The 25,864-nt window shown below is 54.8% G+C and overlaps 1 protein-coding gene, 1 non-coding gene and 1 pseudogene across 12 annotated transcripts; all 3 read right to left on the bottom strand.

The window, feature by feature from the left end:
• Positions 1-4,066: 4,066 nt before the first annotated feature.
• LOC101283579 (peptidyl-prolyl cis-trans isomerase A-like) lies at positions 4,067-4,718 on the bottom strand (annotated as a pseudogene).
• Positions 4,719-6,431: 1,713 nt separating this feature from the next.
• CERCAM (cerebral endothelial cell adhesion molecule) lies at positions 6,432-24,830 on the bottom strand. Of its 11 annotated transcripts, none has more exons than XM_033427076.2 (15): positions 24,705-24,828; positions 19,449-19,585; positions 17,525-17,615; positions 15,175-15,285; positions 14,882-14,999; positions 14,189-14,323; positions 13,830-14,034; positions 11,252-11,371; positions 10,917-10,993; positions 10,717-10,823; positions 9,722-9,854; positions 8,224-8,351; positions 7,902-8,105; positions 7,257-7,509; positions 6,432-6,946 (listed from the first exon to the last, which is right to left on the bottom strand). In XM_033427076.2, the coding sequence occupies exons 4-14, from the start codon at positions 15,246-15,248 to the stop codon at positions 7,257-7,259; spliced, it is 1,554 nt and encodes a 517-aa protein (XP_033282967.1). In that variant the 5' UTR covers positions 15,249-15,285; positions 17,525-17,615; positions 19,449-19,585; positions 24,705-24,828; the 3' UTR covers positions 6,432-6,946. The 11 variants fall into 11 exon arrangements, with proteins under 11 accessions (XP_033282967.1, XP_049567565.1, XP_033282965.1 ...); XM_049711608.1 differs by lacking the exons at positions 19,449-19,585; positions 24,705-24,828 and adding exons at positions 21,379-21,510; positions 22,356-22,526; XM_033427074.2 differs by lacking the exon at positions 24,705-24,828 and adding an exon at positions 22,356-22,526.
• A 356-nt stretch (positions 24,831-25,186) lies between these two features.
• On the bottom strand, positions 25,187-25,395 carry LOC117201121 (small nucleolar RNA U3). Its single transcript, XR_004483077.1, has one exon. It is a non-coding gene; the product is annotated as a small nucleolar RNA U3 (small nucleolar RNA).
• Between the last annotated feature and the right edge of the window lie 469 nt (positions 25,396-25,864).

Below are 25,864 nucleotides of genomic sequence, written 5' to 3'. Positions count from 1 at the left end.
GAAAAGTAAAAGGCAAGGTGCAAAGCTGTAAGTCGACCATGATGATGTAGATATATATTCACAGAGAAAAAAACTACAAATTTAGGGTGGAGGATACATGGGTGTTTCTTGTATTACACTTATATATCCTCTTTTTAAAACTGTGAACAGGGACTTCCCCGGTGGTCCAGTGGTTAAGACTCTGCGCTTCCACTGCACAGGGTATGGGTTCGATCCCTGGTTGGGTAACTAAGATCCCTCATACCGTGAGAGGCGGTCAAAAATTTAAAAATAAATAAATGAAATAAAAAATAAAACTGTGAACAAAAGAGGGTATATAATGTGTATTAGTTTCCTAGGGCTGCCTTGACAAAGTACCACAAACTGGGTGAATGAAACAACAGAAACTAAACAGAACTAAACAGTTCTGGAGGCCAGGAGTCTGAGATCAAGGTGTTGGCAGGGTCATGCTCCCTCTGAAGGTGCTTGGGAAGGATCTGGTCCAGGCCTTGGTCCTAGCTTTTGGTAATTCCTTGGTAGCGGAACTCCAGTCTACCAATGGCCTTCTCCATGTGTGTGTGTCTGCATCCAAATTTCCCCTTTTTATAAGGATAACAGCTGTAGTGGATATTAGGGACCCATATTTCTCCAGTATGACCTCATCCTAACTAATTACAACTATAACAAATCTATTTCCAAATAAAGTTGCATTCTGAGGTACTGGTGTTAGGACTTCAACATATTAACTTTTGGGGGACACAATTCAACCCAAACATAATGTATCTGTTCCATTTAAAGATGTATAATAAAATCGGGACTTCCCTGGCGGTCCAGTGGTTAGGACTCTGCGCTTCTACTGCACGGGGCATGGGTTCCATCCCTGGTCAGGGAAGTAGGATTCCTGCATGCTGCACGGTGCAGCCAAAAATAATAATAATATTAATAACAATAAAATAAACACTAATGGAGCACCACCCAGCCACCCAGCTTAAGTAATAAAAGATTTTTTTTTTTAATTTTTAACCGGAAGACACTATCTCAGAATGTTAACACTAACGATTTTAGTTTCCTCATTCTGTTTCTCTAAATTTCAACAATGAACCTGGGCTTTTCTTATTCGTTGGAAATAAACACAGGTGAAGGAGGAGTTGTTAGCTCCAGCGCTGGACCCCAGCCCTGCGTGCAGCTCCTGGCAGGGGGATGGCCCCAGTCCTTAGGCTCTGGAGCAGCCTCACCATTTGCCCTAGGGCCTGATTACCAGTTGTTTCCATCTTAGAGCACTTCCTCCAGGGCCCTGATGCAATGGCCACAGCATAACCCTGGGGAGAAGGAATCCGTGCTCCAAACAGGGTCTAGCTTTTTCTTTCAGGTGACTTGAGAGATTTCAAGTCCTGGGTGGAGTAGGGAGAGAAAATTCTCCCAGGCCCTATCAAGGATTGGCTCCTCTTGGACCTTTAACCAGCCCCTCAGTGACCCCGGGCCTCTGAGATTGGATGGACGCTGGACTCAGTTGAGAAGAGAGTCCAGGTTCTACGGTGGCCCAAAGCAGCGGTTCTCAAAGTGGGGTCCCTGTACCAGCAACATCAGCATCACCAGGGAACTTGTTAGAAATACACATTGTTTAGGCTCCACCCCAGACTTACTGAATCAGAAACTGGGGGGCGGGGGGAGCAGCAATCTGTGTTTTAACAAGTTCTCCAGGTGATTCGGATGCACTGTAAAGTTTGGACTCTAAAGTTTGAGAACCACTTCCCGGACCATCTGGGAGTGATCTTGGAGGGCAAATCTGGTCATGCCCCTTCATTTTAATGAAGGAAACACATTTTACAGAGAGGAGAAGGACCTGGCTCAAGGGGTACAGATAATTAAGTGGCAGAGGTGAAACTGGAAATTAGATTACCTGTTTACAGAGACACCCTCCTTCTCCCTGCCACACATTTTCCTCTGACTCAGGCAGACCACCCAAGTCCATCCTGATTCACTGTCATCGTCTGGAGGGTCACTGTGATACCAGTGACCCTCAGTGCAGCACTCCCTCGGCCAGGCACCGCGCTCACCTGCATTAGCTCAATGAATCCTCACAACATCCGGTGAGGTCGGCTTGAGTGTAATCCCATTTTACAGAGCAGAAAACTGAGCCTCGAGAGAGGTCAGGACACTTGCCCATGGTCATAGACCTAGAAGGGGCTGAGACAACTCAAGCCAGTTTTCTCTGCCCGCAAGGCCTACGCTGTGACTAGTAGGTTTGCAGGGAGGGCTCTTCTCCAGTATCCCTTCATTTTTTTTTTTTTTTTTTTGGCCGCCACCAGGGATTGAACAAGGGCCCTCAGCAATGAAAGTGCAGAGTCCTAACCACTGGACCGCCAGGGAATTCTCCAGCATCTACAATTAGGCTAAGAAACCGGAAGGAAAAAAAGAGCTCCCCAAGCAGGCGAAACAGTTGGCAAACAGCCAATGCCCAAAAGCTGCCATTTAGTCATAGCAAAGCCCCTTGTCTCTTGGTTTGCACACTATTGTGGCAGTAGCGGGGTGGGGGGAAGAGCAGATTAGAAGTGGTCCAGCAGGAGCGAGAAGGAGACCTGGTTCTTGCCCCGACCCATCCCCACTCTCACTTTCTCGCAGTTCCCCATGCCTCCCCCAAGCAGTGGGTATGCCTTGGAGAAAGACTTCCCAGGCTTTTTTCAGAGCAGGGCACCCACAGAAAACCAAAATATTTACACAGCATCTGAGTAGTCTGGTGGGTACTGGGGGACGTTTGGAAGTCTTGATGAAAATTTCATACTTCATTCTTCATAATATATATTAGGATTAGAAACTGTGGTATAAAATATTAGGGAAGACTTTAAAGCTCAGTTTTGTATAAAACTTCCAAATAAAACATTATACTGGATAAAAGACAGACACAAAAGGCCAGGTACTACATGATTCCATCCAGGTGACAGTTTGGAAAAGGCAAACAGATCAGTGGTTTCCAGGGACTGGGGTGGGAAAAGGGAATCGACTGCAGAGAGGCAGAGGAGAACTTTTTGGGAGGATGTATATATTCCGTATCTTCACTGTAGTACTGGTGGCATGACTTTACATCTGTCAAAAATCATCAAAGTACAGAGAAAGACAAATACTGTATGATATCACTTATATGTGGGATCTAAAAAAAAAAAAAATACAACAAACTGGTGAATAAAACAAAAAAGAATGAAGAGTGCCCCCGCTCGCCGCAACTAGAGAAAGCCCTCACACAGAAACGAAGACCCAACACAGCAAAAATAAATAAGTAAATTAATAAACTCCTACCCCCAACATAAAAAAATAAAATAAAATAAATGTCCATAATTAAAAAAAGAAAAAAAAGAAACAGACCCCTAGATACAGAGAACAAACTAGGGGTTACCAGTGGGGACAGGGAAGGGGGAGGTGCAGTAGAGGGTTAGGGGAAAAACAGGGTTATTATGGAATTATATGAAATCATGTGTGTGAAACTGTTGAAAATTGTAAAGCACTATAGAATTTAAAGACTCATTCATTCCAAAAAAAAAATCAAAGTAAATTTTACCGTATGTAGATTTAGCTACAGTTCCCAAATCTGTCAGCTCCTCAGGATCACCTGCGATAGTTTTGTTCAAAAACAGTCAGGCCTCACCCACAACCTACTGAATCAGAACCCTGGGCAGGAGAATTAGGAGGGGGCAGGAATCTGCATTTCAACCAGCTCCCCAGGTAACAGGTGGTGGAGTGTGTGGTTTGGGGCCAGGACTTCTGGGTCAGGACAGGGGATGCCAAGCTTCTATCTCCAGCCCAGACCCGACCCCTGAATCCCAGGCTCGTGTATCTAACTCACTGACACCTGCACCTGAATCTCAAATGTAGCACATCTGAAAATGATCTCCTCCCGCCCCAAGCCAGTCCCCTGCCCCACACTCTGTAGTTTTCTCCATTTCTGTTGATGGCAGTTCCATTCTTCTAGTAATTTGGGTCCAAAACGTTGACATTATCCTTAATCTGTCTAGGTCTCTCTCTCTGTTGTTGTTTAGCTTTTATTTCATAATCATAAACTTAACTCTGCAATTCAGCTAGACTTGGAGCGGGGAATGGAAAATGTGAAACCCAAAGCACTGCAGCAAAAGCACAAAGATTATAGGATGTCACGAGCAGATGAGGGTGAGGGATGCTCTACTGAGCTACGGAAGGAATGGGCTGTTTAAGATAAGGCACGAGTCGGATTTACTAGATTTGTCCACAGACAGCAATGGTGAGCTTCTTGCTGGTCTTGCCATTGCTGGATCCAGCGTGGTCCACGGCTGCCACACCGTTCATGACCTTTTCTACCTTGCCAAAGACCACACACCTGCCATCCGGCCACTCAGTCTTGACAGTGCAGATGAGAAACTGGGAACCACTTGTGTTGGGTCCAGCATTTGCCACGGACAAGGTGCCAGGACCTGTGTGTTTCAGGGTGAAATTCTCGTCATCAAATTTCTCCTTGTAGCTGGATGCCACCAGTGCCATGATGGTACCAGCCTGGCACATAAATCCCGGAATACTTCTGTGAAAGGAGGACCCTCATAACCAAATCCTTTCTCCCCAGTGCTCAGAGCACGCAAGTTTTCTGCTGTCTTTGGAACTTTGTCTGCAAACAGCCTGAAGGAGATGTAGCCCAAGGGCTCGCTGACAATGTGGAAGAACACAGAGGGGTTGACCGTTGCTAGGCAGCGCAGGGAGCAGCTCCCAGCGGTGGCGTATCAGTGTCTCCTCCTGAAATTCTGCTGCTGCCTCTCACCGACCCCACTGTTAACACCCTGGTCTGGGGCACCATCATGTCTCACTTGGATTATTACAATGGGTTCCTAACCCATCTACCTACTGCTACCCTGGATCCAACTACAGTTCATTACAGCAGCCAGGGTAATCATGTTAAAATAAAAATTAAATTGTGTCATTTGTCTGCCTCAAACCCTCCAGGGGCTCCCTGTCTCAGAGTAAAAGCCAAAATGACCTCCAAGGCCCTCCGTGCTCTGGCCCTGACCTTGGCTCCCTCACCTCCAGAACTTGCCTCCTCCTTGCTCGTTCTGCTCCAGCCACAGTGGCATCTTCCCTGTCTTTTGAACCTGCCAGTCCTGTTCCTGCCTCAGGACCTTTGCATATGCTGCCCCCTTGGCCTAGAATGGTCTTCTTTCCCATATCCCCATAGCTTGTCCTCTCACTTCCTTGAAGTCTTTGTTCATGTGTTAACTTCTCAGCTCATACTTGATATTTCCTCTCTCATTTTGTTCTGTAGGACTTCTCTGTTTTTGTCTGTCTCCCTCACTAGAATGTCAGCTCTATGAGGTCGGGGATTTTTGAGGGACAGTTTTATTCACCGCTGTATCCCTAGTATCTAAACATGGCCCATAGAGGGTGCTCAATAAATGTTCATTTTAATGAATGAAAGGGACACCTGGAGCCTGGAAGGGAGAAGTGACTTACTCAAGGTCATAGCCATCCAGAATCAATAGCTTTTGGTCTTGGAATGAACAAAGCACCAATGCCACAGCTCTGGCCTAAAGTCCTTCTCAGAGCCATGCCAAGCTCTGGAACCAAAGCCAGGCCAGCAGGACCTCATCCCTGGTACGGAAGGAGGGAAAGCCCAGCCCCAGGGGGTGCCTGACTGACTCTGCCAGGACCCAGGGGCTTACAAGACCAAGTCAAGGGGCTGCATGGGGGAGGGGCTCCTCTGAAGGAGGAAACCTGGAGATGGCAGGTCCTGCGCTGGTGGAGCCACAGCAGCTACGGGCAAGACAAGGAGTCGCCTCCCCATCCCCTCCGGCTGCCTGAACGCAGGCAGTGGAGACAGTTGCTGGGCCTTCCAGGGGTGGGGAGAGAGGAAGGCCGGCAGTTCCCAAGCAGGAGAGCATTAGAAGGTGAAGCTGCTGCAAGTAACCCAGAGCACAGGGGGCGGATTCCAAATGCCCCAGGCTCCCTTCCCATTGCTGGCCCCAAACCAGCAGAGGGCGCCCTGGCCCACAAGGTCCAGGTTCTGCCACCTTGCGCCCTCTGGCTGCCACACTAGTTAGGGCAGGAGGGGAGCCCTGGATCTCCCCAGCCACTTCCAGGGGAGGGGTTCCAACTGCACAAGTGAAGATCCAAAGGCAAGGAGGCCTCAGCAGCCCTCGGTCTGGCCTGGGCCCACCTTGGCCAGCAAGGTGAGGCCAGTGATGACCACGACAGCCGCAGTGGGTAAGCACTCACTGTGGGCTGGGCTCCAGGCCTGGCTACTTTATACCCACCTGGCCCATGAGATACTTCTCCTCCCACCTCCACTTCACCAATGAGCAGACTGAGGACGTGATGCCAGATCGATCCCCTGACTCCTTCTCTAGGCTGCCCTCCCGTCTCTGTCTCTCCACCTGCTCATCCACAGATCAGGAACGCCTCCCTCCCAGCCCTCAGGACACGCAAAGAGGCTCAACCATGAGTTAAGAAGTATAAAGTGCAATACCAGCCAGCTTTTATTGAGGGCCTACTGTGTGCTGGGTCCTCCTCCCACCCTCTGCACTTCCCACTGGCCAGGGAAGAGGGTGGCAGGTGAGACCCATGTGTCAAGCTGGATAGGGAACTGAGGTGGAGGTAGAAGGTGGCAGAGGGGCCCCAGCAGCTGGGTCCTCAGCTGGGGGCAGGGCTCCTGTGTCCGCCCAGCTTGAAACTGAAGGCTGGGGGCCCTCCCTTCTTCCCTCCACCCCAGGCCCGGAATCAGGCTGGCAAAGTAAGAGGGCCTGCGAGCCCTGCCCTTGTGCTACGTGACCTTTGGGGAAGGGGACCCGTCTCTGAGTGGTTTCTCCCAATGGAAGACGAGTCCAGAGGGCAGAGTGGCCATGCCCAAGGTGGCAGCCAGGTCTCTACTGGGTCTACGGTTCCTGGTGGCGGCTCTTGCTCTGCTCCCTGGACAGCTATGGCCTATTCCCTGGTACTTCTCTGGAGTCACCAGCCTGACCTGGTGGGACAAGAGAGGTAAGAGGAGAGAAGTAGAAAGAACTAGAGTTGGACAGTGAGAGACAGAGACAGAAACAGATACAGAGATAGTGAGAGACACAAAGAGATAGAGATGGGCAGAGAGAAAGAGAGCGAGAGAGAGGGAGTTAGAGATGGACAGAGAAATGCAGACACAGTCAAAGATACAAACAGAGACAGAGAGAGAGAAAGCCCGAGACAGAGAGAGGGAGAGAGAGAAGACAGCTGAGAAGAGGAAAGGGAGACCCAAACACAGAGTCAGTCGTTGAAGGCGAGAGAAAACCGAGGCCCACCTAGAGCTCATCCTGGGGGTGGGGATGGAGGCTGTGCCCACTGCTGCCGGCCAGGTCCAGGCGGGGGTCCCGCAGGGTCTTATAAGAGCCACTCCAGCTGATGAGGCGGCCGCTGTCATCGTCCCAAGGCGAGGACGTCTCTGTGTCGCTGAGCCACTCAGCGTCCCCCGCGTAGTGGGTGGGAGCAGCGAGCAGGGGCCGGGCTGAGAAGGCCCGCAGGTCCCGCGGCCAGAAGTGTGCCTTGTACTGCTCACTGGGAGGCGGGAGGCTGGCTCAGGGGGGCTGGGGTAGGCCCCTCCACCCAGACCCATGTCAGCCCGGAGCCAGGCACCTCACCCCCAGAGCACCTGACCGCCCTCCCCATCTAATCCTGAGGCAGGATTTCTCTTATCCCCATTTTCCGGATGGGGAAACTGAGGCACAGAACAGGAAAATCGCTTGACTGAAAACCACAGGGCATCACAGAATTCACACATAGATTGGTCTGACTCCAAGGCTAAGCTGGGCTATTCCTTGGTGACCAGAAGGAAGTGACTCAGCCCTGCCAGCCTCAGTCTCTCCACCTGCCCAGTGAGGGGACTTACTACTTGCTGAGGTGGGCTCTCGAGATAGGCTGACCCTGCCCTGCCCCCATCTGAGGCTCACTTGGGGTGCTGGTCAAACATGATGGGCAGGAACTCATCCACGGGCAGCATTCGGCGCAGGGGCTGGGAGGCCAGCAGCTTGCGGGCGCCAGCCAGGCTCAGGACGTACGCCAGTGTCCAGTACGAGTAGCCAGCTACCACCAGGTGCGGCAGCCCCTCCACGGCTGCCTCCTCCTCAGGGTTCACCTGCTTCCGGCCGAGGTAGCTGCAGGTGACACCAGGGGTCCCAGGAGTCACTGTAGATGTCCCAGGACCCCTCAGGAGGAGGCAGACCCCTGGAGGCCCACCCCGCTCCCTGGCCCCTGGGGGCACTGGCTGCCTACATCAGGTCCCAAGGAAGTTTCTCCGCCTCCACCTCCTTCATCAGCCGCTCCAGCCGCATCTTGAAATTGCTTTCAAAACGCACGTCGTCCTCAAACACCACGACCTGGGCCAGGCCCCGGGCAACCACCTGTGGTACACGGTGGGGGAGGCTCTTTAGACCCCTCCCACCTGGCTGACTCTGACAGACACTCCTGGCCTCAGTTACAGGCCAAATGCTCAGCCTGGCTGCGTCGCTCAGCTGCTAAAGGCTGGGCGGGGCGGGGGGGGCCTCCCTTCTTCCCTCCACCCCTGGCCCTGAATCAGGCCGGCAAAGTAAGGGGGCCTGTGAGCCCTGCCCTTGCGCTACGTGACCTTCGGGGAAGGGGACCCGTCTCTGAGTGGTTTCTCCCGATGGAAGACGGGTCCAGAGGGTAGTCTTGCTCTCCAAGCAGATCACAATGGCAATCAGAACCCTTGCTGCAGTCACTGAGCACTGGGGCCACAGTGCTCATCTCCAGGGACCCTCAGGAGGCATGATGTCCCTGTACTGCGGCAAGGAGATGGAGACACAGGGAGATGAACCCACTCGTCCAAGGACACACAGCCAGGAAGTGGCAGAACTGGGATCTGAACCACATCTGCTGGACTCCAGGGCCTGGCTCCTCACTTCTGCCTCTTGGGCTTTCCTCGAGGAAGCTAGGCTGGGGGGTGGGGGGCTGGGGGGGTGGAGGAAGGCCCTAGCCCCACACATCCCTGAGAAAAAATACTTTTTGTAACTGTTGGAAATGTGAAAAGAGCATGAGATCAGCTCAGTAAGTGGTGAAACGTACATCATCCTTCAATCTGTTCAGAGGTAGCAGAAAAGCAGAAATATAAGCTCACACGCCCATATTCTGGCTACAGTAGAAAATAAAAACAAGGAGTGAGTCTGTGTTCCACCTCCTGGAGGGGGCGCCCCTTGGAGGGCCAGGCCCGGGTCCTCTCCTGCTGTGTCCAGGCAGTGACCTCTCCCAGGCACTCACACCCCAGCCCAGGGCTGAGGCTGCTTGGCCAAGCCCTAGGCCTTTCTTCTTCCCACACAGAACACACCCAACTCCTTCAGCCCCAGGGCCTGCGCCCACACTGCCTTCCTCTGCTGAGAAGCCTCCTCTCCCTGCCCCTCAATGGCGAGGCCCACCCTGACCCCACGGGAGGCCAGGAGGCCGGGCCAGTCCGCACTCTCGAACAGCCTGTGCACCCCCGCTGCGCGGCCAGCTTAGTTCTTTCTTGATTTCTGCGCCTTGCTCTGGCCCCTTTGCCCCAGGAGGGACCGGCTGCATTCTTCTTGTTCACCTCTGTGTTCTCAGAGCTGAAGCTCTCCTAGCACACAGCAGGTGCTCAGTGGAGACCGCAGGGTGAATAAGGTACAGGGTTGGGCCCTTAGGAGGCTGAAAGCTGCTGGCCGGGTCATTGTTGGTGTGCTCGGTCAGGCCCCGGTCACACGAGTGCTGGCACAGAGCAGTGGATGGGGGTCCTCACCTCCTCCCAGATGGAGTAGTGGCTGAGGAAGCAGCCCACCTCGCCCTTGGTCAGTGTGCGGCCCGAGTAGGGGTCCTGGTAGCCGGGAAGCAGGTCCACGCCGAGGCTCCTCATGACACTGCTGTTGAGTGTCCTGAGGCAGATGGTATAAGGGGGTCAGGGGTGCCCGCCAGGGACCTGTCCAGGGGGAACTGGCCTGTGCAAGTTGGGGACAGTCACACTGGAGTCTGGTTGGAAGGAGGCTTCAGTCTTGTTACTGCTTCGTGTGGCCTGAAGCCATCAGTGACTGGACCTGGAAAGCCACTGCCACCTCGGGCGGGGGGGATCCTAAGGGGAGGGGGCAGCAGTCTGAGGGGGACACACCCCAGGATGAATGCGGGGAACGCGGCGGATACTTCTTAGGCAGCGGCCCAAGCAAAGGATGGACATCCTGCAGTCCACAGGGCCGGGGCGTATGCAGCAAACAGCAGTGGGCACGTGGGGCCGTGTGACCCCTGGTTGCCGGGGGAACACGACTGGCCTGCTCCCACCCTCGCCCCGCCCATCAGGGACCTAAGTTCAGGATGGAAAAGAGTAACCCTGATAATCGTAATGAAGACATTATTAACCTTTGGGATCCTTACTACATTGCAGGCCCCGGCTAAACCTTCACTGAACCCTTACAAGCCCCTAAGAGGAAGGCAGTTACTCGCCGTTTACACAGTAGGGCTGAGAGATGGAGGTCACGCAGCTGGTGACCATGCCCAGAAGCTCCAGACCCTGGGCCTTAACCACTGTACTCTCCTCCCTCAGGTGGGCTGAGGGAGGGCACCCTGTCCTGTTCTGTCTGCCCTGGGACTCCCCGAGACAGAATTACTCAGGCCCTGTTTGAATACCTCCTAGAACGGCAAACTCATTCAGCTCACTGTCTGCTTTTCCCACCCCCATGGAGCTGTGATGGACCACCCGGTCCCCACTGGCTGCCCAGGGTCCTGTCCCCACCCAGGAAGCCTCACCGGCCATCCACGGCATCCACCAAACACCCAGAGATCTCCATCTCCCAGAGCGAACTCAGCATGCGCTCTCGGCGGTTGGGCCGGCGGGCCAGGCTGATGACAAACACCTGGAAGAGGAGGGGAGGCAGGGGAGTGGGTGCAGGGGGAGGGGAGAGCCCACCCACCTCCTGGCCCCAATCCTGCAGGCCGGGAGGACTTACCTCATCAAACCCCATCTTGCTGGGCCTCTTTGGGGGCCGGGACACATGAGCTGAGGCCCACATGGGGGGCCCATCCACTGCAGAGGAAAGCACCCCCCCATCATGAGTCCCTACTGGCTCTAGTCAGCGGCAGCCCTGGAGTCCTAGCCCCCCTCGTTCCTGCCCCCTGGCAGAATACCCAGCAGGAGATCACAGAATCCACCTGCCTCCATTGTACAGATGGGCAGACTGAGGCCCAGGGGGAAAAGGGACTTGCCCAGAGTCAGGGAATGAGTTGGGGAGAGGCTTCAACCCCAGCGGTGGGGAGGGGGGACACACCGGCTCGCAGCCCTCACCCAGCGCTTCCAATATCAGGTGGATGAAGTTGACTCTCTCATCCTCCAGCCCCTGGTGGGATTTCACAGGCACGTTCATGTACCCATAACGGTGCTCGTTGCACACGTGGGCCGAGACCCCTGCGGAGAGAGGCCGAGTGAGCACTGGAGTGCAGGGTGGGGCTCTCAGAACCCAGATGGGAGGTCCTAGGCCCAGTCCTGCCAGTGACCCACCACGTGAGTCCTGTCTGGGACCCGGCATTCCCACCTGGGCTTGGAGGGAGAAACGGCTTGGCTCAAACAATATCTAAGGGATCTTCCTGCCGAAATGGTTTATTCACGCAATAGACGTGTCTAGAGCACCAGCTGGCTGCTGGTGGTGAGAAAGACAGACAGTCCCTGCCCTCAGGGGATCAAGGTGAGGAAGGAGCAGGCAAACTCACACCTGGCTACAGCCACCTGATGCCACCGGGCGTTGCTCCACCCCCTAAATCTTTCCCACCTCTGCCCAACCCCCCTCGCCAATCCAGCACCATCACCTCTTGCCTGGATCCCTACACTTAACCCTACCCCCTCGCCTGCCCCCACCATGCTGTCCTCCACCTGGCAACCAGAGTGGCCTTTTTTATTCCTTCAATGTTTATCATCTTTATTATAATTATTTATTTAGCCTTTGTCTTCTATAGACTGTGAGTCCTCCAGGGCAGGCACATGGTATCTATTAAAAAGTTAACTCCAAGGCTTCCCTGGTGGCGCAGTGGTTGAGAGTCTGCCTGCCGATGCAGGGGACACGGGTTCGTGCCCCGGTCCGGGAAGATCCCACATGCTGCGGAGCAGCTGTGCCCGTGAGCCATGGCCGCTGAGCCTGCACCTACGGAGACTGTGCTCCGCAACGGGAGAGGCCACAACAGTGAGAGGCCCGCGTACCACAAAACAACAACAACAACAACAACAACAGGAGAAAAAAAAAAGTTAACTCCAGGCCCAGCATTGAGCACAGAGCCTGGCCCAGTGCAGGTGGTGGAAGCATGAATGATGGAGACAAAACCCCTGTTCATGAAATTCCTACAAACCGCTGACCAATAAAGAGCAGCTGATACTCAAAGTAGAGGTAGGAATGAAAAAAATAAGGAAATAGGGAATTCCCTGGTGGCCTAGTGGTTAGGATTCTGAGCCTGGGTTCAATCCCTGATTGAGGAACTGAGATCCCACAAGCCGCCCGGTGTAGCCAAAAAAAAAAAAAGGAAATACTTTTGCTTCTTCTCATTTTTTTCTCCATGTATTTGTTTCACCTTCACTCTCTTTCTGCACTTGATTTTTTTTTCTTCCTGCATCTCTGCACTGCAGATGTTGCTAGTACCTCATGCACACACACAAAAAAGATGACACTCAAAAAAAAAAAAAAAAAAGATGACACTCTTCTCCCTGGACACTTCTCACACACTGCTTGCCCAAGTGCAACACTTCTTGATTAAATCATCACTTCTAATTCACCTTGACCATGAGCAGAGTTCTCCACCCACCAGACAGCCTTCACGTCCTTGCCACCCATGAGTGCACACCATGAAATACATTCTCTGTAGCCTTCTCAAGATCTTTATTCCAACAGCAGTATCTCTGTCTCACTCTCAACTTCGACTCTTCCTCAGAACTGGGTTTATCCCATCCAAACCCAAACACTTTTTTTCTTTTTGTTTTTTTTTGGCTGCGCTACACAGCTTGCGGGATCTTCGTTCCCTGACCAGGGATCAAACCTGAGTCCTCAGCAGAGAAAGCACAGAGTCCTAAGCACTGGACCGCCAGGGAATTCCCCAAACCCAAACACTTTCTAGTAACCTTCATCTTAAAAATAACCACTGACAACAGAATGATATTTTCTAGTGTTCAGATCCAATCACGTGATCCTCTGATGGCTGCCCGACACCCACAGGCTAAAGACCAGATGCTTGCCCATCAGGTCCACACAAGCTGGCCCCTGCCTACCTTTCCTGCCTCAGCCTGCACCATGCCCCCTTTGCTTACTGTGCTCCAGCTGCCTGCCTTCTTGCATCCCTTGCCACCACAGGGCCTTTGCACCTGCTGGTCCCATTGCTTAAAATGCTCTGTCCTGCTCTGTCTACCTTGTTAATGTCTGCCCATACTTTAGATCTCAGCCCCAAAGTTTACATCCTCCAGGAAGCCTTCCCTGACAGGTTAACTCTAGTCTAAGCTCCCAAAACACCTATAATCAAAAAGCTCTTCTTCTGGTCATTGTGATTGGACATTGATTTGTGTGATCCTTTGACTGACTGGACTGGAGGATCCAGGAGGTCAGAGACTGCCTGATTTTACTCACCACTGTCTCCCCAGTGCCTGGCACCTGGTAGGTGTCCCATAAATATTTGCCTAATGAAGGAATACGTGAAAGTGCCATGGTGGGGACGGCCAGAAGGACATCTAACCTACTGGGGCAGTGGGCCCAAGAAAGGCTATGACCTGGAGGACACACAGGAATTAAAAAGATTAATTGCAGAGTGGGGAAGAGCACGCCAAGCAGAGGGAATAGCATGTGCAAAGGCCTAGAGGCCTGGGAGAAAGGCTCAAGGAGAGCTGTCCTCACCAGCAGCCTGACAGGCGTAGGCGAAGACGATGATGTCGTCGAAGGGCCAGGTATAGTTGGGGTGAGGGGGGTAGAAGCACAGCTGTTCTGTCCCCTCCGCCCGCAGGGATACCAGGAAGGTGGAGTGGACCATGGGGACACGGAAGCAGCCCCGGCGCTGGCGGTTCTTGGTAGGGAAGTAGTCGGCTGTGCGGCGGTAGTAGCCCTGGGGAAGGGGTGGCTCCGGGCTGTGAGAGGGCGCCCCTCCATCCCCAGCACACTGCTCCCCTGCCAGGGCCCACAGACCCTAAGGCCTTCAGTCTCTCCACGTCCCTCCTCTCAGACCTCAAGCCTCCTGAGGCCCCCGAACCCGGCCTTACCTGAGGGGTGATCCCACACCAGAAATTGGAGTAGTAGGTCTGAGAGTCCAGCATCGGGGCCACCACGGGCAGCCCCTGCTCAATCAGAAGCCGCAGTGTCTGGTTGTTGGTCAGAATATTGTCCGTATCTGCAAACTGTGGGGAGGGGGATGTCACAGGCCCCAGCCTTGTCTGGGCTGCAGTCCCCCAAGGATTCACTGAGTGGGATCCCTCCAGAGTTCCAGAAACCCAGAAAGTCTCCCAGGATCCAATGGGGTTCCCTCAGAGAGGTCTAACCTATAAACCAGTAGATCCGTTTCTGGACCAAGAATCTAGTCTGGGGCACTGGCTTGGGGATTGGGTCCAGAGATTATACCCGAATTGCTGATCTAAGAACTTTATCTGAAGTTTTAGGAAGTAAATCCAAAGACCTACTCTGAGCTCTAGTCCAGGGAACTAGGCTCAGTTTATACTCTGGGCTCTAGCCCAGGGATCGAGTCTCAGTATATACCCTGCACTCTGACTCAGGGATCCAGGTTTAGTACCAAGTCTGAGCTCAAGCATAGGGATCCAAGCTCAATATCTGATCTGGGTTCTGACCCAGGTTGCTAGCTGAAGGAGCCAGCCTACAGGTGGTTAAGTCATGCCAAGATTTCTGTCAAGGACAGGTGCCACCACCTGTGGGAAGCCCAATTGTAGGCCAGGCTTTCTTACCAGGATATAGTCAGCCCCCCAGTCCCTGGCAAAGGTCAGGGCTTCCTGTTTCAGCTCCATCAGAAACTGGTGCCTTTCTTTGGTCCAGTGCTTAGGGCCCGCTTCGTCTGGGTAGGACCTGAGGGGGTAAAACGATGAGATGTTCCCATGCAGTAGGTGCATGTGGTGTCCCCCTCTGCAGGGCAGTGGACAGAGCCCTGGTCTGGAGGCTGTGGCTCGGGGCTGTCCCTTTCCTTCTCTGGGCTGCAGCTGTTATCCATCTTCCCCAGAAAACGTTCCCCTCAGGTCACCACCTGGGCTCCCCCTCAGGCCTCCAGACCACAGCAGCATAGTCATCGCCCACAGCAGCCAGCCACTCCTGCAGCATCTCTGTGGTGTTGTCCACGTTGTGGTCTGTGGCACACCTGAGGACACAGGAGGAAGAAGGGTGAGGGGGCACAGCCACTGAAGGACCAAACCCTGAGGCAGCCTTGACCCCCGGAGCACCAACACTTGCAGGGCTGGCCTCTCCTGGGAGCAGAGGAAGCAGGTGTGCTCCAGAGGAAGGCAGGAAGCCAGGTCCCAATCATAGGTCTGTGATCCACTGTGTAACCTCAGGCAGGTTCTGACCCTCTCTGGGCTTCACTTTCTCCCTGTAACTTTAAGCTGTCCTGGCATGCTCAGGGGCTGAGATGACAGAACTCAAATGCATTTTGAAGGATGAAAAGTACCTCAACTTTGAGGAACATACCTGCCACATTCTCTGGTTACCTTCCTTCCCTGCTGTGTGACCACAGGTCAGCCCCCTCCCCTCTCTGAGTCAGGACTGGACAGAGGAGCTGCTGCTTCCCTCCACCAGATAGTTGTAATAACGACCAAACCACACTCTGAGCGTCCCTGAGAAATGCTGATGGGCCCGAGCTCCGTTGCCACCACGAGTAGCCTCTCTGAAGGGGCTCTCATGACAGAGCGGGGTGCAGGGGGCTTAGCCAAGAGCCCAGGCTTTAGGTGATACTGCCCCTTTAAGTCAATTCCCCAGAAGTGAAGACTAACTACGTGTCAAGTCTTCTATGGGTGGGAACTAACTAACTCCCAAACTGGTAATTGTGGGCAGCCTCCCCAGGCCACTGGCTCCAAACCCAGTCCAACTTCGGTGTGCTGGGGAGGGAGGGTAGTTTGGTCATTTCTCTCAGTTTATCCCCAACCTCAGCTTGGGACTCCTCCCTGCTCTGGCTTCCACAGACTGTGGCCTCTGATTCCAGTGCCCTGCAGGGACGCCTAGGGGGAGAGACTGCAGGAAGGGGCTTTGCCCTTGGCCGCAGGACCCAGCCCCTCTCCCGAGAGAGGCTGGAACCAGCCCAGGGGAAGGGGGAACGGGTGTGATTCCCCCATAGGGCAGCATGGAGCCCAGGGCTGAGAGCACCCTCACGGGCTCCCCAGGAACCCGGAGGCCTGCTGGTCTGTGCCACATCGGGCCCCAGGGGACGCCAGCTGCTCCTGTCTGCTCCGCTCCAAATCAGGCCAACCACAGGTCCCACGGGTTCAGTTTCAGCTCTGAGGGCTAGGGCAAGAGGGACTGGGCCCAACTTACACCCAGAGGAGGTCCCAAGAGGTGGAATAGGGGCTAGAATTAGGGAATGGTGTCCCTCTGTCAACCTAAGGCCTCAGAGGTCAGTCTGCAGGGCCAGGGGGATAAGGGGTCCTGTCCGGGGACACGGGTTGCGGAGGGCCTATCTGCGAGGGAGGGGCCTGTCTGGGTGGTGTCTGGGCAGCGAGCAGATGGGGCCATCTGGAGCCCGGACTGTCGGTGGGGTTGGGGGATAGATGCCCGGTGGATGCCGATGCCCGGGTCTCTCTCACCAGAGGGCCATCCTGGCCCGGGGGTAGTCCAGCCGCTCCAGCGCGCCCAGGTAGTGGGGCAGAGAGTGCTCGGCATTGCGGGCCAGGATGGCAAGGACCACGGCGGGCAGCGGCGGCTCTGCGACGCCCGCAGCCTCGAGCCGCGGCCCCAGCAAGAGCAGCAGCTGGAGCAGCGGGGCAGCGGGGGCAGCGCGCATGGCGGGCGCTCTGGCGGCTGCGGCGGCCCCCGGGGCTCCCAGCCCAGCCGAGGGTAGTGGGCGGTGCGGTGCGGCCCAGCCGGGGCGGGGCCTGGGGCCGGGGCGGGGCCGAGGCGGGCCCGGAAGGGGTTGTGGGGGGCGCACCCCCCAGAGTGGACTCCCACTCCTAACCCCTATTCGTGGATTCTCAAGTGTCCTCTTCTCGACCAGGGGCATCGCAGGGCCAGGGCCCGGACACCTGCCCCGGACGCGATCCAGGAGCAGCTCCCTCCCGGCTGGAGGGTCGTGGGGGACGGTATCCGAGCCGCCCGGGCATCTCAGAATGCTCGACTACGAATCCCTGGGCGTGCAATCGCCAGAATCCGGCTCCACTGAGCGCCCCTGAATCCGGATTCCCTGGCCATCCATCTGACCCTCTGACCTGAGCCGCAGACCCCGCGGGGCGGGACCCACTGGGCCGCGGCCTTTCCGGGTTCCCCCGCTCCAGCCCCCTCCACCGCCCTCGGGCGCCCTCTGGCGGGCCCAGACGGAACTTCTCAGACCAGCCAGCCGACGCGTGGGCGGACAGAAAGACCGGCTTGGGGGGCGGGGAGGGGGTCCCCCTGACCTGCAGACGTCATCCCGCCGCGGTCCAAGCCTGACGTCCCCCGCGCGTCATCGTCCTCGCCTCCGTCGCCAGCACTGGCACTGCTCCGGCCCTTTAGGAGAGCAAGGCCTACTCTTAGATTGAGTGTAGAACATGGGGCACCACTCAGCCCCTCACGGTGACCCAGCCCCCTCCAAAGCAGTGTGACTCCTGTGGTCAGAGTCGGGGTCCTAAGGCCCCTGCTGAGATGGAAGAGGGTCCCCAGACTCTCTTAGGGCAGGGGAGGGGAGGGGTCTGGAGGCACCAGTGGTGGGTTCTAGCTCCTCTCTACCACCAACCTCAGGCAGGCCGCTTTCCCGGAGCCTCAGGGCCTCCTGGGTAGAAGGGCTGCTAACAGCACCCACCTAGGAGGGTTTGCAAGGATTCCTTGAGAGCGTGAATGCACTTAATTCTATGCATGGGGCCTGGCAGGCGGGAAGAGTTCCTGGGGCTGGAAGACAGAACTGGAGAAGCCAGCCTCTCCTTCCATTCAGCCCCTCACCCATGGGAACCTACTCTCCTATGGCACCTTTGGGTCCCCCTTCAGGTTCTTCCCAGGGTCAGGGAGGGGGGCTAAGCCACAGCAAGAAAAGGGGTGGGGCCCCAGCAAGGAACAGCCTGGTGATGGGGCAGCACGTGGAGGCATCAAACCCCCGAGTCCTGGTCTCCAGCCCAGCTCCAATGCCTCCAACAGCTTCCAGGTGGGGCTGCTTCACAGCCAGTGCCCTGCAATGGAAGGCCTGAGGCCCCCTGAAGCATCCTGGGGAAATAATGAGTCCCTTCCCTTGCATGGCTGCCTCTGCTGGAAGGCACTCCCAACCCCAGAAAGGGGATACCCTTTTTTTTTTTTTTTTGTCACGCTGAGCAACATGCAGGATCTTAGTTCCCTGACCAGGGATTGAACCCGTGCCCCCTGAAGTGGAAGCATGGAGGCTCAACCACTGGACCGCCAGGGAAGTCCTGGGGATACCAAAGCAATATCCCCCACCTCACCCATCCCAGGATCATCCCAGAGCCTCTGCCCATGCTATTAGTCATGGGGCTTCCAGATTCTTCTCTCACCTCAGTCGTCGTCCTCCTCCCAATGCACTGACCCCTCCCATCTTCACCTCTCTCCCTCCCCAGTCCACCCAGTGGTCTAGCCTGTCACTGACTCCCTTGCCCCAGGGTTCTCCCATCATTCCTGCCTGAACAAACCCTACAGCCATCTTGCTTTGGGGCACGTTAAGACTGCTGCACACTCCTGATCTCCACTCTCCACTGGACTTTCACTGAGCCCAACAATCCAATTTCCCTGCCCCCGCTCCTCTGTGGCATTTCACACGCCCGGGTCTTCTGAAGCCCTCACTCCACTCCCTCTCCCCCAGTGAAAATCTTCCTGCCTTCTTTGGAAAAAGAGAAGCCATCACCTGAGAACTCTTATTTCCAGCCTCCAAACCTTCCACGCCCTGCGACCAAGCTGGCCTGTGCTCTCACGGCCTATTACCATGGAAGAGGCACCCCTTCCTCATAACAGAACCATCCTTGGACTCCAAAAGCCATTCTCTTGCCCTTCCTGGATCACCAACATCCGTCTCTTCTGGATCCTTCCTTCAACATTCCAAAGGACTTAAACCTCCCCCAACTTAAAATGTGAATACAGGGACTTCCCTGGTGGTCCAGTGGTTAAGACTCCATGCTCCTAATGCAGGGGGCCCTGGTTCGATCCCTGGTCAGGGAACTAAATCCCACATGCCGCAACTAAAATCCCTCATGCCGCAACAAAAGATCCTGCATGCTGCAACGAAGATCCCACATGCCGCAGCTAAGACCTGGTGCAGCCAAATAAATAAATAAATATATTTTTTAAATATATGAATACAGTCAGCTGCCTGCCTGTGCTTTGCTCCCGGTCTCACTTCCTCACCTTCATTCGCTGATTGACACACACCAAGGCTGCTCCAGCCAAACTGCTCCCATCAAGACCGGCATCCTCCTGGCCGCTCATCCAAGAGGGCTCCCTCCAGCAGCTGACCTCATGGACCACTCCCTCTTTCTGCAAAACTGACATGTGTCTCTGCTTCTCACCTGGACCAAATTCCATCTGTCTAAAACAGAACCCCAGTCTTTCCCCCAAACCTGCTCCCACTCCGGTGGCCTCCCTCAAGCTGATGACAAGTGCCTCTCTCTCAGCCCACTCCTCATCCTGGCTAGACCACCTCAATGTCTCCTGCACGTGGCCACTTGCGCGGCTCAGGGCATCAGCACCACTCACCTGGGCTACAGCACCTGCCAGTACTCACCCCCGCGCCCGAGGCTTTCTCCCTGGAAACTGTTCTTCACGCAGTGGTGCTTTCTCAACTGCATGGTGTTACACCCTTTGGGGGCTGCCATTGCCCTCAGCATAGAGCTCAAACCCCTCAAGGGACAAGGAGGCCCTTCGTGGCCTGCCTGCTGCTTCTCCAACTCCTCTGACCTCCCCTCCCCTATCTCCTGCTCCAGCCAAATTGGACTATGTACAGTTTCCAGAACACTTCATGCTTGAAGACCTTCCCACATCCCTTTTTTTTTTTTTAATTCCTCTGCTTGAACTGGGCCAACCTCTACAGGCCCTCTGGAAAGCCTTCCCTGATGTCATGTCAGGGGGACCTACTCCTACAGGGAATCCTATATAATCCCATTCATTCAGCAAATATTTATTGAGCACACGCTATGTGCAGGAAGAATTCTAGGTACTGGGGGTACAGAGGTACAGACAGTCTCTGTTCCTAAGGTGCTCACATTCTGATGAGGGAAGACAGACAGGAAACAAGCAAACTGATAAATTAATAGATAACTTCGAAGAACAGTAAATGCTATGAACAAAATAAAACAAGGTAATGAGAACAGAGAGTAGCTGAGGGTGGGAGGCAACATTGAATAGAGGGGTCAGTGAAGACATTTCAGAGCAAAGGGGAGCCAGCCAAGAGCAGATCTGGGGAAGAGTGTTCCAGATGGAGGGAACAGGTGGGAACAAGCAAGGAGGCCAGGGTAGCTGGAGCAAAGTGAGCAAGGGGAGTGTGGTAAGAGGTGAGGACCACTTAGGGCCTTAAAACTATGGCAGGATTTTGGATTCTTTTGAAAAGTGCAACACGAAGACACTGGAGGGGGTAAGCGGAGGAGTGACAGGATTCTTCTTAAAAAGATCGCTCTGGCTGCAGCTCAGAGGGTGGACCACGGGGGCAAGGATGAAAGCCCAGGAGAGCCTGGTACTGGGAGAGATGACGGTGGGCAGGGCTGAGATGTAATGGAGGCAGAGCCCACAGCCTTATGGGATTAGATGTGAGAGATGGAGCGAGGAGTCAGGATGACTCACAGGGTTTGAAGTGGGCTGGGTGGTGGGATAGGTTCTGAATGGGGAAGACCTGAGAAGCAGCAGGTAGAATGTGAAATCAGGTTCTGCGTTGGACCTTATTTTGAGCTGCCTTTTAGACTCGCAAGTGGAAAGGTCACATGCCACGCCTGCCCAGCTGTGAGTTCTGAGGCAGGGACCCGTCCGCCGCCTTCACCATTTTATACCAGCCCTAGAGCAGGGCCAGCCGGGCACTGGGTGGGCTCTCAATAGAAACATGATGAGGTCATAAGAACCTACTGTATGGCACAGGGAACTCCACTCAATGCTCTGTAATGACCTATATGGGAACAGAATCTAAAAAGGAGTGGATATATATATATGTATAGCTGAATCACTTTGCTGCACAGCAGAAACTAACAACATTGTAAATCAACAATACTCCAATAAAAATTAATTTAAAAAAAGAAATATTATGGGGTTACTGACTAGGGTGGGCTGACCAAGCACCTGTGCTCCTACTTACACTCATTTTTTTGCCTTCACATATAATAATATGGCGTACTCTGCAAAGGTAATATTGCGCCAAACCCGCCGAAATTCTAAAGCAGTGGTTCTCAAAACATGGTCCCTGGACCAGAGCCAGCAGCAGCGTCACCTGGAAATTGTTAGAAATGCAGATTCCTAAGCCCCTCCCCATATCTACTGAATCATAAACTCTGGGAGTGGAGGTTAAACCAACAAGCCTTTCAGGTGATTTTGATGCCAGCTCAAGTTTGAAGCTGCTATTCTATGGGCCTAAGGCCTCATTCTAGGGGTCACGTAGGACCCCGAAAATGATTGTTTTGGGTCCATCTGGCTGAATAGGACCCAGACCACCCTGGACCAACACATAGTTGGGCTCTGGATTCCCCTCCCCACAGCATCTTCGCTCCCGTCCCTCAGCCATTGTAGTTCTGGCCAAAGCCAGGTGGTGGCGCCAGTGCCTCAGGCTCCACCCTGGTTTCCGGAAACAGAGACCCTGGAAGAATTGTCCCCCTCCCCGGCACCCTTCTTCTCCCCTCTGGGAGCCTCAGCTCCAAGGTCTGCCTACAGGCAGGGACCCTGAAGAGTGACCTTCATCAGGGAGAGGGGCGCTGAGGTTGGCACACCCAAGGTGAAGGCCAACCCCCTCTTCCTGGAGGTTAGGAAGGTGGGCTAGAGGAGCCCCCTAGGTCAGAGAGAAATTAGGGGTGTCTGGCCTGTGGGGCTTGGGGGTCAGGAGCCCTGGCAGGTGGCTGTGGTCCAGTGGACCCTGGTCACACCCCCATTAACCCTCCACCTTCCCTGCCCAACCTAACGCAAGGTCTCAGGTGCTGTTTCCCTGCCAATGGGTGGGGGCAGCCTAAAAGTACCCCAGGGCCCACACAGAGCCCCAGGGTTGCGGGTCCTCACAGCCTGGCAGCCAAGCAGGATGGGAACGGGGGGCCTACGGCAGGGGGGATGCACGGATGGAGCTCTTACCAGCTGCGAGCTTCACGTCTCCTGGGTTGGGGGCTCTCTGGGCCCCTGTCCTGCTTTGTGGCCAAGGGAGCCCAGGATCCTGGCCAGAGCAGGAGCCCACACCCTGCTCCTGGTCCTGGTGCAGCTCGGCAGATGGGGGTCCAGGAGCCCCAGTAGGCTCCCTCCTACATGAAGTTCCAAGCCCGGTTCCAAGCGGACCCAGGGCTGAACGCCAAAGTCTTGCCCCCCCATCTGCTCCCCTGCCCCTCATCTTTCCTATTTGAGGGGAGACTGAGACCCCCAAATTCCAGATGGAGTCACCACTCCGCTTAGACATAGCATATCTTGGTCTCTGGTCGAGGAATCTGCCCATGCCCCCTCATCTTCCAGGGTCCCACCCAATGCCCACCCCACCCCCAAAGGACCACCCTCTCGCTCTTGGCCATGCCCTCCTCTCCCAGGAGCCCAGATGTGGAGCTGTCCTCCTCTGAGAATCTGCCTCTGTCCTCAGGAGGCTGGGTCCAGGCCAGCTGTTTTCCTCGTGTAGCCAGCTGTTTTGCCCATCAGGAAGCAGCCCTGGCTCCTCTGCTAAAATCGTGGCAGTCCCGCTGGGCCAGGGCCCGGGAGCTGTTAACTCCTCTGGGGCCAGGCAGCCCCTTCCCCTCCCAGCCTGACCCCTTCTGCCTTCCTCTGACCTGCAGGAGTATCGTGTCGCAACACTTCTAGAAACCCCCAAGCAGACCAAGCATTGCTATCCCCACCCCCACTCAGCAACTGCTAACCCACAGCCCCTCCCTCCTCTCAACAGAGCCTTGTCCTCAGGTGACCCCAGGTGAGAGGAAGGTTCAAAAGGATAGATGTTACCCCATTCAGAATAATAACAGTAATAGCTATCATTAACTGTCTGCTGTGTGCCAGGCATTGTGCTAAGTGCTTGAAATGTATTACCTAACTTAGTTTTCACAACAACCCTGTGAAGTAGGGAATATCTTCATTTTATAGATGAGAAAATAGAGGCATGGTGAAGCTAAATCACTTGCCCAAGCCCACACGGAACTGGGGTTTGAAACCAAAACCGGGCTGCCTGCCTCTCTCTGCCGACCCTGGTGGTCCTGGAATCCCGGTTGGTGTTGCTATTTAAGTTTCCCCGAGCTTCTCTCTCTCTGATCTGGGCCTCAGTAGCACCATCTGTGAAATGGGAAGCTCACGGGTGGAATTACCACCACCACCCACTCCGTGGGCTGAGTCCGGAGCAGTGCCAGGCTCTGCGCTCAGCACCTTCCAAGTATTTATTAGTGGATCATTCCTCTCGGTGGCTGCGGTCAGCCTGGGCTAAGATCCCAGCTCTGCTGCTTCCTGGCCGCCTAGTTTTGGGCAAGGGACTTTACCTCTCGGAATCTCAGTATCCAAAGTTAGAAAATGGATAGAAGAACAATATCTACTGCGTCCTTGATTTTGTTGTGAAAAGGATGAGATAATGCAGGTAAAGCGGTTAGCAGGTACCTGACACAGAGAGAGTTGGTGGGAAATGTTGCCCCTTTACTATCACGACTATAAACGACAATCCGGAAGGATCTGAGTGGCCCACCCACCATTGTGCGCCCCCATGCCCAGCACGGAGCGGGCACATAGGAGGGCTCTGTCATTTCTTGTGAATGAATGCACCCTGGTCCAGTGATACCCACGCGAGAGCAAAGGCTGCAAGAAGGGGCACAGCTTATCCAGATCACACAGTTAGCGGGGTAGAGCAGTGGGAATCCCAAAGCGCCCTTAACTCTTCCTGAGCCCGGAACCTGGTCTGCCGGGAAGGGGAGGAGAGACAAGGGAACAGGGACAATCCCAGGGCTGAGACGGCCCAGAAGGTGACTGGGCTGTGGCTGGGTGGGATCTCAGGGTCTGGGAATGACCCCTCAGGATGCAGTGACCCGTGCTCTCCCCCTTTGTCCCCTCCCCCCTGCCCACCATGGGTCAGCTCCCTGGTCCCAGCCTAGACATCTGGAACTGGGGCAGACAAAGGGCTGCGAGGAGGGACAATAACCTTCTGTCCATTTTCAGATGCCGGGCCGGGCCTGGCCAGGGCTGGGGGCCGGAGCCCCGGCAAGGCGGTGCCAGGCCCCCCGTGGGCAGCGGACAATGTTGGCAGTGATGGAGAGGAGGCATTTCAAAGCGTTTTGTTCCCGCTGACCCCCTCCCCCCAACATCTCGCCCCAGCTCGGGGTGAGGCCCCAGCCCCACCCCCAGCCACCCAGGCCCCTGCTCCAGGCGGCTTGGGGACCGGCCACATTCTTGACCTCAGGGGAAAAGTTTAGACTCTTTGCGCCCTGGGCAACAATAACAGTGTCACAGAACTGATTTAGGAGCAGCACTTACCATCACAAAGCGACAGACAAAGAGCCAGGGCTGAGAACGCGCCGGGCCTCTGCGTCTACTCTTCCAACCGCTGCTCGCTTCTCTCCTGGGCACTGCCTGGTCAGGACTGGGAGCCAGGGCCCGACCCTGGGCACGGAAAGCCAGGGCAGGACTCGAGGTGGGAAGGAGTGAAGGAGAAGAGACAGGGGATCCAACAGGGAATGAGGGGACCTGAGAGCTTTCCTGCTGAGAAAGCCCTTCCCCACTCTGGGCCTCAGCTTCTCTCTCTGTAACGAGGAGGCTAAACGATAAGGCTGAAAGCAAGAGGCTCCAATCCTGCGGGCAAAAGGGTCTCAGTGACGATGATGATGATGAGAGGATTTACCACTTCATTCTGGGCACTTCACAGGTGCCAGGCACTGTGATCACTGACCCCTTTCTGCCTTAAGCCACCTCCCCCCCCCCTTTTTCTTTTTCTCTTTTTCTTTTTTTTAATGATGGCGAACACTCAGGCAGCATCCTCTGCCTCTTACTCTCCCAAGAGAAGAGCGATTATCAATGGCAAATGGCAGCTGCAGAAGCAACACCAAGAGCAGGTTTCACACTCAGGAGAGAATGCTGTGCCTCCTCCTCGCGGTTTCCGCTGCTCTACACATTCAGAGAAACTTTTCTAGTAACAAACTACAGACATGATTCCTGAAAGTAGAGTTTTTCATCCGCTTTTATCATTTAATCCTCACCAACCGCACAAAGCGGGTGTACCATTAACCCTAGTTTACAGTTGATAACTGAGGCTCAGAGAAGTTGAGTCACTTGTCCAGGGACACACAGCTTGGAGGTTATGGAGCCGAGACATGAGGCAAGGCTGGTTCTCTTCTGATTATAGATTATACTGCAGTGGGAAGGAGAGAGGGACAACGAGGCAGCTGGACCCTGCTGAGTCCTGGGTGGGAAAGCCTGTCCTCCCAGCCAGAAGGCTATGAATAAATAAATGTCTGATTACCCCCAGGGGGAACTCCACCCTTGGAGCAGGTGCCTTTAAAAACTAGAATGATTCTTGTCTGTGAGCAGAGGTTGGCCTGGGCAGACACCCAGATGCAGGGACTGGACACAATGACCTCTAGTGGAGACCTCCTAGGAATTAGAGGCAGGATAGGAGAACATTTAAGGGCTCAGGGCAC

The sequence above is a fragment of the Orcinus orca genome, chromosome 6 (genome assembly GCF_937001465.1).
Source record: "Orcinus orca chromosome 6, mOrcOrc1.1, whole genome shotgun sequence".
NCBI classification, from domain to species: domain Eukaryota; kingdom Metazoa; phylum Chordata; class Mammalia; order Artiodactyla; family Delphinidae; genus Orcinus; species Orcinus orca.
This window is presented reverse-complemented; position numbering and strand designations above follow the sequence as displayed.